Source organism: Amaranthus tricolor, chromosome 2, assembly GCF_026212465.1.
Source record: "Amaranthus tricolor cultivar Red isolate AtriRed21 chromosome 2, ASM2621246v1, whole genome shotgun sequence".
NCBI lineage: Eukaryota > Viridiplantae > Streptophyta > Magnoliopsida > Caryophyllales > Amaranthaceae > Amaranthus > Amaranthus tricolor.
In genome coordinates, this window is record NC_080048.1 from 3639620 (window position 1) to 3652367 (window position 12748).

At 31.7% G+C, this 12748-nt stretch overlaps 1 protein-coding gene across 1 annotated transcript; it reads left to right on the forward strand.

The window, feature by feature from the left end:
- Positions 1-427: 427 nt before the first annotated feature.
- Positions 428-7952, forward strand: LOC130806568 (alpha-glucosidase-like). Its single transcript, XM_057671701.1, has 6 exons — positions 428-866; positions 2533-3236; positions 4101-4331; positions 5135-5781; positions 6165-6585; positions 7324-7952. The coding sequence occupies exons 1-6, from the start codon at positions 544-546 to the stop codon at positions 7779-7781; spliced, it is 2784 nt and encodes a 927-aa protein (XP_057527684.1). The 5' UTR covers positions 428-543; the 3' UTR covers positions 7782-7952.
- The last annotated feature ends 4796 nt before the right edge of the window (positions 7953-12748 follow it).

Below are 12748 nucleotides of genomic sequence, written 5' to 3' on the forward strand. Positions count from 1 at the left end.
TCAATTTATTTCTCAGATTGGTGACTTTTAACACATATACTAATTAATGTATAATTAAAAATAATTACTTTAAGATTATAAAAAGATATTACTTTAAACCGATATAGGAGATGTTTGTCAAACGGCAGATAGTTGGTAGCTAATAGTTGATTACAATGGCTGATTTGAACAACTGATTTGAGTAGCTGATTTTGAATCATCTGCTATAAGCAACTTGTTCAAAAACAGTTTATTTATAACAACAAGTTGTTTCAACCAGTTCGTTTAACAAACATTACCATTAGCTAGTTTGACCACCCAACTCTCTATTTGTATCAAACTAAACCAAAATTGACCAATAAGCTATTTTGTCAAACACTCTCGTATTATTTTGTTTATTAAATTTATAATGGATGTACATAAGATCAACCTAATTAAAAAGGTATCATAGTAAGACCTTAACTCATTTAAAATTTTTTTGTATTACAACTACATATTCACAAAATTTTTATCATTTCTAAGCATCCATAAAAAAATACTGCTACATCTATTTACCATTGAGCTATGGCGTTATTATCGCTAAACTTCCATTATAAATACAGATTTCGAGCTCGTTACTATAGAACCAAATTAACCATGGAAGGATCACAGCTATCTCGATTCATGATCTGTTCAACATTAGTTATGGTGTCGATGGTGTCATACGTGACGGTCGTTGAAACGACGTCGTTTAATAATGTTGAGCAAGGAGAAGTAATTGGGTATGGGTATGAAGTTAAGTATGCCAAAGTTGACACTAAAGGAAGGACATTGTTTGCCTTATTGCAGCTTATTCGGAATTCCTCTGTTTATGGCTCTGATATTCAGCTTCTTAATTTTACTGCCAGGTACTCTAATTTTTCATAATTTGTATGACTATTAGGCTAAGGAAAGGAAAGGATAGCTCAAAATCGAACTTTTAGATCTTTTCTGAAAAAGTAGTATTTACTATCGAACTGAAACAAAATTTGATGCTAATTGATTTGATGTGCTTGATTAGTTTATAGAGGTTGTTTTGTAAGTTCCTTAATGGTTTTTTTTGTTAATATTTAGTTTTTCAACCATTTTGTTTTCACAAATTATCAAATGTTATAGTATTACGATGAAATAACTTTTATTAGGTTAGTCTAATTTTAATATATATTTACAGTTTTAAAGTGATAATTTATAATTTTAAAGTAATTAAATTTACAATTAAAAATTTACTTATAACAATCTTAAAGTGTTAGAATAATCTAAAAAATAATAACAATAAATTATCTAGAATATTCTAGCTACATGAATGTAACTAGTAGAACCATCTAGCTACTACAAAGTTAACCTAGTATAATAGAAGTATTTTAGAAAATAAATTGCAAATATCAACCAACATAAACAACACTATAAATATGTTGTAAGATGGATGGAATCAACAAGTATTCATAGCGCTAAAATAAGGATGTGAGTACGAAAAAATTAGTGAGACATGAATTCACAAAAATACAAAAATAAGAGGGTATAGGTGTGGAACAAGTGTCCCACAAAAAATTATTATTGTACAATTTATGATGTAACTAAATATTCAGTTAATATAATACAATATTTATTTAGATACAACTACAAATTCCGCATGTGCCCAAAACTTCTATCATAAATTAATTACTAATAACTTTAAAATAGTCACTTAAGATTTTAAGATAATCAATTGATAAATAAGCTTATGGTATTGTCTTTGTTATTTTAGTTTCTAAAGACTTTCCTAATCCTAGACTATATTATTATTCTTGTTAAATAATATCCATTCATTTTTTAAGCCAATAGAATTTTATGTAAATAATTGTGGGTACTTTTTTCTGTCCATACACTAGCATTTGCATTTATATATATATATATATATATATATATATATATATATATATATATATATATATATATATATATATATATATATATATATATTCACTTATCTATTCCATAAAAACATTATAATATTATAATCAGTTGCTCTTATAAGAAATCGTTTCATAGCAAAATAACTCCAAAATAAAAAATTTATATCTGATTTTTTATGTAATTTGTACTAATTAAACTATTTAGCACATTTATAAAATACGTTTTACAATCTAAAAACTAACTACATTGACTAGAATTAATAAGTAGAATAAGTGGCAACCTAATACTCCCTCCGAACCAATTTAGTTGTCCCATTTCCTTATTTGACAAAGTCTTTTTAGTTGTCTCATTTCTATTTTTGTCAATCTATTTTTACCTAAATATCCTTAGTTCACACAAGTAATTACGAATATACCCCCATGTACCTTACTTACCCAACTACCCTTTTTCATTACTTACCCTTTTCTACTTACCCTTTACTACTTACCCTTTACTACTTACCCTTTTTAATGGACTCCACACAATCCTTAATAACCGTGCCCAAGCAAACGGGACATCTAAATTGATTCGGAGGGAGTATAATTTTCATAACAAGGTTTTAATCAACTGAGCTAATTTGTAATAAATCTTACTTCAACACAGCTTGGAGGAAGACGATCGCCTGAGAATCCGAATCACTGATGCCGACCGCCCTCGATGGGAAATTCCCAACAACGTCCTCCCTCGAAAACCACCACCAAAACCACCAACCTCCCACCAACACCATTGGGACCCACATTCAAAAACCAAATTCAAATCAATCATACTCACACGCCCTCAATCTGACCTCATTTTCACTCTTTTTACCACCACTCCTTTTGGCTTCTCCATCACTCGCAAATCCACCAATGACCTCCTCTTCGACACCCGACCCGATCCGTCTAACCCCACCACCTTCCTTATCTTCAAGGATCAATACCTCCACCTCTCCTCCTCCCTTCCGGGCCATCGGGCTCACCTCTATGGGCTTGGAGAGCACACCAAGCCCACCTTCCAACTGGCCCATAACCAGTCCTTTACGCTTTGGAATGCCGACATTAGTAGCGCAGCTAAGGATGTTAACTTGTATGGGTCCCACCCATTTTACATGGATGTACGGTCCTCGCCGGTGGTAGGGTCCACTCATGGAGTATTGCTGTTGAATAGTAATGGAATGGATGTTGAGTATACAGGTGATCGAATTACATACAGGGTTATTGGTGGTATTATTGATCTTTATGTATTTGGTGGGCCCACGCCTGTGGCGGTTATCGATCAGTATACTCAGCTCATTGGCCGTCCAACTATGATGCCTTATTGGGCTTTTGGTAATCTTTCTTTCTTCAAAAATTTATATTCAATACTAGAAATTTTTGCGATACCTAAATTTATTAGTATAAATATTATATTATATAGATTAATTTATTGAATATATAACTTTTTAAAACTAAAAACTAATTACTTAAGCTTATAATTGTAATGTAGAATCACAAGTCAAATAAAAAAATAAAAATAAAAGGAACAGAATATATAAATTAAAATTATTTGCACCACAAAAATATAAGTTTAGCGACCGTTAAAAACTAATGTCATAAAGTTGGCAACAATATGGTGAGGGAAACACATGTTTGTTGCAACTTTTTAAAAATAGAATACAATGTTGGATACAGATTTGGCTATAGATATGTCTATAGCCAATTGGTTGGCTATAGACTTGATTATAGATGTGTCTTAAAAATTAAAGCTGAATGAAAAAAGTACATGTGACGACAATGACAATGTGATGGCGAAAGAAACATGTCACTGTCGCCAGTTATGGCAAAGGGTTTAGCATTGTTTGACTTTTAGCAACAACGTTTTTGGCGAATGACATAAACTGACGCCAAATTTTTTTTAGTGTTGCTAAGAAAACTGAAACCTCTAACCCCATGCAATACCAACACTTAATTACCACTAAACCACCAACTTTACTACTTTTGTAACAATATTCAATCCTATATAATCAAAAAATTTGCAAGAGCCGAACTAAATAATTGGCCGCAAGTGTGGACTACAAGATTGAACGACGTGGTCATGCCAATCCCCAATGTGTATACTTCGTGTTAAAAAAGGAAATGAATTGAATGCAAGTAAGTAAATGGAAGCATACACAATTGACAATAGAGAATGGTTGTTGTGTTATAATGTTGCAGGTTTTCATCAATGTCGTTTTGGTTATCATGATATAAATGAAGTAGAAACGGTGGTGGATAGATATGCAGAAGCTAAAATCCCTTTGGAAGTAATGTGGACTGATATTGATTATATGGATGCATATAAGGATTTCACTCTTGATCCTCTTAATTTTCCTCTTGAAAAAGTGCAGCATTTTGTTACAAAACTTCACACTAATGGACAGAAATATGTAATCATCATTGATCCTGGTATGATTTGATACACTACATTCATAATTATTAGTTGACTATTGTTGGAACATTTAGAGTCAGTTTGGACATTTTTCATGTGTTAGGTATATAGTGGGACAATTGAGTATTACAATTTAATGTTTAAACTTCTTTAAAACATTTGGCAAGTATTTAATGAAACAAAGCAAACAGAGAGCTCGTAAGCAAGCGCTCGTTTGAGCACATTGGCAAGTGCTCGTTTGAGCGGTATATGTCAAAGTATGGTTGTAAGCATCCGACCCCTCAAACTGCGCTAGGTAGAAGCTCTAAGAGTATATAACATATTGTGGGGCCTCAACCATCAGCTTAAACTTTTGGTTGAGTTGGTTTCTTGACATGGTATCAAAAGCCAACGTGACAAGAGTTCACAGGTTCGAATTTCAACCACCCCTCATTTAAAGTAAAATATTTAGTCCCGTGTATGAGAAGGGTATGTGTAGGATACACAATTCTATCCCAACGGGCTCTCGTGTGAGGGGCGTGTTAGATTATATAACATATCATAAGGCCTCAACCACCATCAGCTTAAGCTTTTGGTTGAGTTGATTCTTTAACAAAAGCCAATGTAGGAGTCACTTCATTGCATTAGAATAAGTGTCATTAATTGGTGAATTGGTTATTCAACACCCAAAAAGAGATACATTTCATTACGTCAGTGTCATTAAGTAGCTCTTACTTAGACAGGGTTTGAGAGGTTAGATATACGCAACCTTACTCTGTTAGACTTTATAATCAGTCATTCATGTCTACTAAACTTTGCTTTGGTTTGTTCTTCAACACAGGTATAAGTACAACCAATTCATATGGAACTCTCATTAGAGGAATGCAATCTGATATCTTCATCAAGCGCGATGGCATACCATACCTAGGTTCCAGTTGGCCAGGACCTGTGTACTTCCCCGACTTCCTAAAACCCGCTACGCAAACCTTTTGGACTGATGAGATCAAAAGATTTCGAGATCTTTTGCCCTTTGATGGCTTATGGATCGACATGAACGAAGTATCAAACTCTATAACATCAGAACCGACATCAGGATCATCCCTCGACAACCCACCTTACAAGATCAATGATTCAGGGGATCATAGACCTTTTCTGGCAAGAACAATGCCTGCAACAGCTTTGCATTATGGAAATATAACAGAATACAATGTTCATAACATGTATGGATACCTTGAATCTAGGGCTACCCATGATGCACTTGTTTCAGTCACAAAAGAAAGGCCATTTGTACTTACTAGGTCTACATTTGTTGGGTCTGGGAGGTATGCTGCACATTGGACTGGTGATAATGCTGCAGAATGGATTGATTTAGAGTATTCTATTCCTGCTATATTGAACTTTGGACTGTTTGGAATCCCTATGGTTGGTGCTGATATTTGTGGGTTTGGTGAGGACACAACAGAGGAGCTTTGTCGTCGATGGATACAGGTAACTCAGGGTGCTTAATCCCTTGATCTTATGATCAGACTTCGACCTCTCAACCATTAGTACCTTAATTATCAGCTTAAGCTTTTAGTTGAGTTGGTTTTTGACATAGTATCAGAAGCCAGCGTGACAAGAGATCAAGGGTTTGAGTTCCATATGAGATATCAGAAGTGGAATATTTAGTGTCAAGTATGAAGAGGCCGACATGTGCTTTATCCACATACTTCTAACCCAAAATGCTCTCATATGGTATGCCACTTCTGATATCTCATATGAGTGGCCACGTTAGAGTATATAATATATCCTAGACCTTAACCATCAACTTAAGTTGTTAATTGAGTTGGTTCCTGGACAGAATTCACTTACTTTGTGCTGACTGATTGCAGTTGGGTGCATTCTATCCCTTCTCAAGAGACCATTCAGAAAAGTCTACAATTCATCAAGAACTCTATTTATGGGAATCAGTAGCTGCATCAGCAAGAAAAGTGCTCGGCCTTCGTTACAAACTTCTTCCTTACTTCTACACATTAATGTACGAGTCGAATCTGCGAGGAACCCCGATTGCACGACCCTTGTTCTTTACATTCCCGGAAGACACCACAACTTACGGAATCAGCTCACAATTTGTTATAGGCAAAGGACTGATGGTTTCACCTGTTCTGAACCCTGGTGAAGTATCTATCAATGCATACTTCCCTCAAGGAAAGTGGTTCGACATGTTTAATTACTCCAATTCAGTGATATCTAGAGGAGCTTATGTTACTCTTGATGCACCCCCTGATCATATCAATGTTCACATCCTTGAAGGTAATTATACCAATTATAGCAAGTTTAATTTTATCGAGTTGAGAAACTCTTTGGCTGCGCTCTCTTTTATAGGTATGAATTGCCGCCTTTTTTCCCTTTTCATACCCTGATCATCGTTTCCTATGAGCGGAATACACTGGGTATGATAATGATAGCAAGTTTAATTTGCAAGTTGCAACCTATTTTTAGTTTGGGAAATTGTCAATAATGAACTAACATGTACTTGATCTGCTGAAAATAAATTTATAAATTGTTTAATTTTAAATAAATCCACATATTAATTATATTTGCTAAAAATAGATTTACCTATTTCTACTGAAATTACACCAACTTTCCATTAACATATCTATCATTTAGTACCGATTATCAAACAGACCGTAAAAGATAAAACATTATCAATTGATGAATAAAATTTACTATGCATGTATAGCAACTTATTCCAATCAGATCTAGAATATCTTTATTAATACTTGATTTCTCTATACTTATTCACCAAGTCTTATATAAGACCGTATATCATTAATTCATATCTCTAGTTAATTATTTTAAGATCATAAATGATCACTATAAGATTAGTCTTAGGCTAAAAAAAGTAACAATTTTAAAACTGTGAGTGATGTCTTTAAAGTTATAAGTAATCACTTTACGACAATAAATATATATTCGATCAGTTCAATAAAACAAATCTTACCGTGAGACCATTTCATTTAAGAATTTGTGATGTTTAACTATTATTAGGTAATATTTTGGCAATGCATGGAGAAGCCATGACAACAAAATCAGCAAGAAACACACCATACCATCTGCTAATAGTAATGAGCAGTAATGGTACTTCTACCGGTGAACTTTTCTTAGATGACGGCGTTCAGATCCAGACTAAAACATGGACAATGGTCAAATTTTCAGCAAGTTTCAAGTCAAAGAGTTTAATAATATCATGGACGGTCGAAAATGGAACATTTGCTCTGAATCAGAAATGGACTATTAATAAAATAACCATTTTAGGACTAACAAAAACAGTGAAAAAAATAAAGGGTCATACAGTTCAAGGACATGTTGGGAGATCATCAAGTATAAAGGTTCACACAAAGGGAATCAGTTCAATATTTGACTATCAAAGGAAGTTTATTGTATCAGAAATTTCCAATTTGAAGCTACCTATTGGACGACCATTTAACTTGGAGGTCAAGTTTTGAAGGAGTGACACTGCAGTTATTTACTCTCTCCGTTTCTTAATGATGTTTTTATTTTTCAGTTTGAATTTGTTTTGTTTGTTGTTCTCCTAAAAAGTTCTTATATTTATATCACAAAATTTAAACATAATTCTAATATTTTATTAATATTTATTGTCCTCGCATATTTTCCACTAGCTTTATTATAATATTTTAATATTAATGATTAGGTCTTTATATGTTTTCAACTAACTTTATTTAAATATTTTTTTAATATGAGACTGATTAAGATGCATGTATTACGTATAATAGATGAGTCAACATACCCTGAAGTATACAATTTGAAATGAAGACGTAACTAGGAAGAAAATCGAAGCCTCAAATAATATGTAAATAAAATGAGAGAAGAATGTTTACCTTAGTTTAGTTTGGTGATCATATGCAAATAAGATAAAAAAATATACCATTTAGAAAACTGAAAGATTGAAACTTTAGAGAGTTTAAAAGAGGAAGAGAAAAGTCGAAAATGACCTAAATAACTGGTCAAAAGAATGACGAGAATAATTAGGATTTGCATGATTATATGAGAACAGGTAGGAAAGTATAAAGGATCATATATGTGGATGATCATTGGAATTAATTTTTTTAGTGGTATGTTGAATAGAGTTAAATTAATTATAACTTTTGGGACCGTGCGAGGTGTCCAATCATATAGGGCCCCACCGTACGGGGCCCCGAACTTAAAGGGCCTCATTTTAAAAAATTATATTAGAATATACTCTCTCCAATTCAGCACTAACGTTCCATTTGCTTTTTGGACACTATTTATCTCTTACTCTTAATTTGTATTTTATTATTAATCTACAAGTTAAAACATAGTCATGTGGGATCTTGTTTGATTCGTCTCAATGCAAGAATTATTTATATCAATTTTCCATAATTTTTAATAATGCACAATTAGAGATATTAAGGATTGAATAAGTGCATTGGATAGAATGCATAAAGTAAATGACGTTAGTGCTGAATTGGAGAGAGTATAACATAAGTTGTTGGTAAGAGTTTTACTTAATACTACCTCCTATTCAGCTGAATTGTCCCATTTTTTTTTGGCACTATTCACTTATCACTCTTAATTTGTATTTTACTCTTAATCTATAAGTTAAAACATAGTCATATGGGATCTTGTTTGATTCGTCTCAATACAAGGATTATTAATATCAACTTTTTATAATTTTTAATTAAGCATAATTTGAGATATTAAGAGTTAAAATGTTGCCTCGGCAAGTGTGAAAAGTCAAATGGGACAGTTCAGCTGAATAGGAGGGAGTATATCAATGGTCATACGTTCAAAACCTATTGATTTAATTTTTTATCTCTTTCCAAAACAATTCCTTACAATACAAATATTTTTTCTTACCTCATTAACATTAGGGGAAAAATTTTAGTAGATTAATGTTACACATTAATCAAACATCAATTATCACTAACTTAATCTATAAAAATAATCAACAATTTATTTTTAAATTTTTCAACCATTCAAACTTTTACTCTTTTTGTTATAAGTCATCAATCTATTACTATTTTTTTCTCTTCCATTTAAACATTAGAGAAGAAAGTTTAATTTTTAACTACTTAATTTAAGTTTAAGAAATTAAAATTGTGTTGAATTTTTATTTTAGTTCAAAAAATCTTTTTTTTTTATTATGAAGGCCTCAATTTTAGAATTAAATGAAAAATAAACAGGGCCTCGAAAGTATTTACTCCACTCCTACTTTTGTTAGTAATGGTCTCACATATATTTGTTTTGGCTCATATAGTTTGCCCCATATTATTTTGATTTAAGATGTTGTAAACTGGTAATATGATAGAAAGACAAAAAATCACTAATAGACTTATAAACCACTAGATGTCAAATTAATATTTGGTAGGTTTCTTCGAATTTGCTACATTGTGTTTTTTATGTGAGAGCATTTTAAGTGCTTTTTTTCGTTCCTTAAAACTTATCTTATTTGACTCAAAAGCTCTAAAAAAAATAGTCAAATAAGACAAATTTAACGAGATAGATTTTTAAGTAACGAATAAGTGAAGAATCAAGTCTTATCTTAATTAGTAAATAAGTACTGATTTTTGTAAAAGGTTATAGTATTATGGATTCTCACCTAATCTACTTCTCCCCCGGTCTACCATGGAATAAAAAGTAACCGATGAGTGTTCTCTAGCTTTTTACAATCACTATTAACCATTACCCCTAACCTTAGACAAACTCACAAGTTACTTCGTCACATCTTAGCGTGTCAAACACCTCAGACCCTTGGAAAGTTATTTGAAATTAGTCCAACTACTAAGCACACCACCTAAACACAACTCATACACTTAGCGTGCTAAATACTCATATAATACTCATTTTATTTCCCTAGCAAAGTTAATTGGATTTACTTAACCTCAAATAGGGATGTGTATTATTATCATATCCAAAATATTCGGTATTTAATTTTTGAAATGAAATAATTCGGATTGGATATATTTAGTTTAAATAGGTTTTGAATTGTGACTTTAACAAAACAAAAAACTAAATTTAGGCGTTGAACATATTAATATTTGTAAACTTCATCTATAATTATGTTGCATAACTTATCAATTATTAATTAATTTAGGCTTTTAAATACCCAATTATATTTTCATTATGATTTTTTTTCATACTAGTTCCTCCGTTTCTTAATAAAATTCCCACCAGGAATATTCAAAGGAACTAAGAAGAATAGTACTTTAAGATAGTGGGTATATTATTTTATTAAATAATAAATTTGATGGAGAAAAAGTGGGAATCATAAACATTAATAAATACTCAATGAAAGTTAATGGAAAAATAAACCACAACTAATAAAAAAAATATTTTTATAAAGTTAGTGGGAACCATAAAGAATATAAAATGTTCAAATGAAGTTAGTAAAGATATATGGAGACCATAAACATTATTAAATTATTAAAATGAGGATGAATACAGTTATTTTTGTTAAAAATTTATGATATAAATAGAAAGATTTCTTATGGGAACAACAATTAAAACATCTCAAAATGACATGTGGGAATTTCTTTAAGAAAGGAAGGGAGTATAACAAAATAATTTTGATTAAAAAAAAATGGGCTAAATGTATGTTGGTTTGTAAAAAACGGAAAAAAAATAAATAAATTAGAAACTAGTTTTCCAAGATCAACCAAATTTTCAGATTCGATATCCCATTTAGAACACCCCTTTTCCTAAGCACACTACCTGAGCACCCATTATAGAGTTTGATCACTACCCTTTGAGAATTAAATCTTGAAGCAAGTCTCTCAAAGGAACTTAAAAATGAGTACATCATAAGTTTGTAATTTTAAAGGATTGTACCAAAATTAAGTACATCATTAATGATATAATCATACAATCATACTCTTCCCTATCTTCGAGTTTGCTAGAAATAACTCTAGCTCAACTAATACTACTTCCTCATCACCTATAAATAGTCCTACTTTTTATGGAAATTTTTAGAATAAAATTGTCACAAGCAATTTTAATATAATCGGGAGAGAATCATTTATAAAAACATAATATGATGAGAATTGAGATCTTGTCTCATTTGAAGTAAGCATTATTTTTTTTTAAGTAAGATTTTAAATTTAATTTTCACGTAATTTTTCATTTTCTCAGTCTACCTGATAATAAAAAATTAATAAAAAACAACAAAATTAATGTTGTGCGACAGCGGAAGCAAGGTCGATGAACAACAATGAAACAACAAGAAATTCAATGCAAACAATAAGAAAATGACACCAGAAATTTAACGTGGTTCACTATCAATGTGATAGCTACGTCCACCGGCACCGAGAACAAATAATTTCACTATGATCGCAAAGAATACAAGATGAATTACAATCACGCTCACAAACTACTATGGCTCTCTTGTGATCTCTTACAATTTGTGAATCATACATCCCTAGTGCTAACAAGATGGTGTATTTATAATAAAACCACTTGAAAGACAGTTTCAGGGACCAAGTAACCACAAATAACCGACCACAAATAAAGGTAATCGTCCCAAAAAACGTTTCTCGTGAAAAGAAACTCCAATTGCGCGACCCGTGTAAAACTACGCGAGCCGCAGAGCGGAGGCAGAAGCAGCTCCGCGCCCCGCGGACTTGATCAGAACATTCTCCACGCCCCGCGGAGGTCCCTCTGACCCGTACTCATCTCCTTCCAATGGTGCTTGCAAGTTTGAGTCACCATTTAACAACAACTAAAAAATAAGCACGAAAAATCCCGTATTTATAAAGATTACAAATTCAGAACTGAAAATGTGATATTTTTTAAAAGCAAAACGTTAGTGACAAAGGTGCTTTAATGCCTCATCTTTAATTACACGTTCCATGCAATCCATTAGAGATATGATTTCCAAAAGAAGCCAATTCTTTGCACCTTCATACCTTTTTCTATACCAATTTAGCACACTACACCTGTTATGTCAATACCACGGGCTACTTTAGAATAGCTTATCAACTACTCTTATTAGAAACAGTTTTTTATGAGATGATCTTATAACAAAATGTTTACATTTAAAAATTTTGTATTATTAAGTTATTTAACACGGGTATAAGACACATTCACATTAAAACCGTCTCATACAATAATCTGTATTATCTTATATTTTCGCACCAAATATCACCTTGCATGGTTCTTTTTAATTCTTTTTATCTTTATATATATATATATCACAAATTATTACTTGAGACCGTTTTAACAAAAGACTTCTTAAGTTTGGGTCAACTCAATTTTTAAATTTCAATAAGTATTTATACTTTATTATTTTCGTTTTTAAAGCTTTTATTTTCATTTTTTTTTGGGTTAATTGTGTTATATATTAGTTGGATTTACAATTTTCTGATTTTTTTAAAATTAAGTTTTATCAATGGTGTAAATAGTGATGTTAAAGAAGACAACAATGTCTACTATTTGG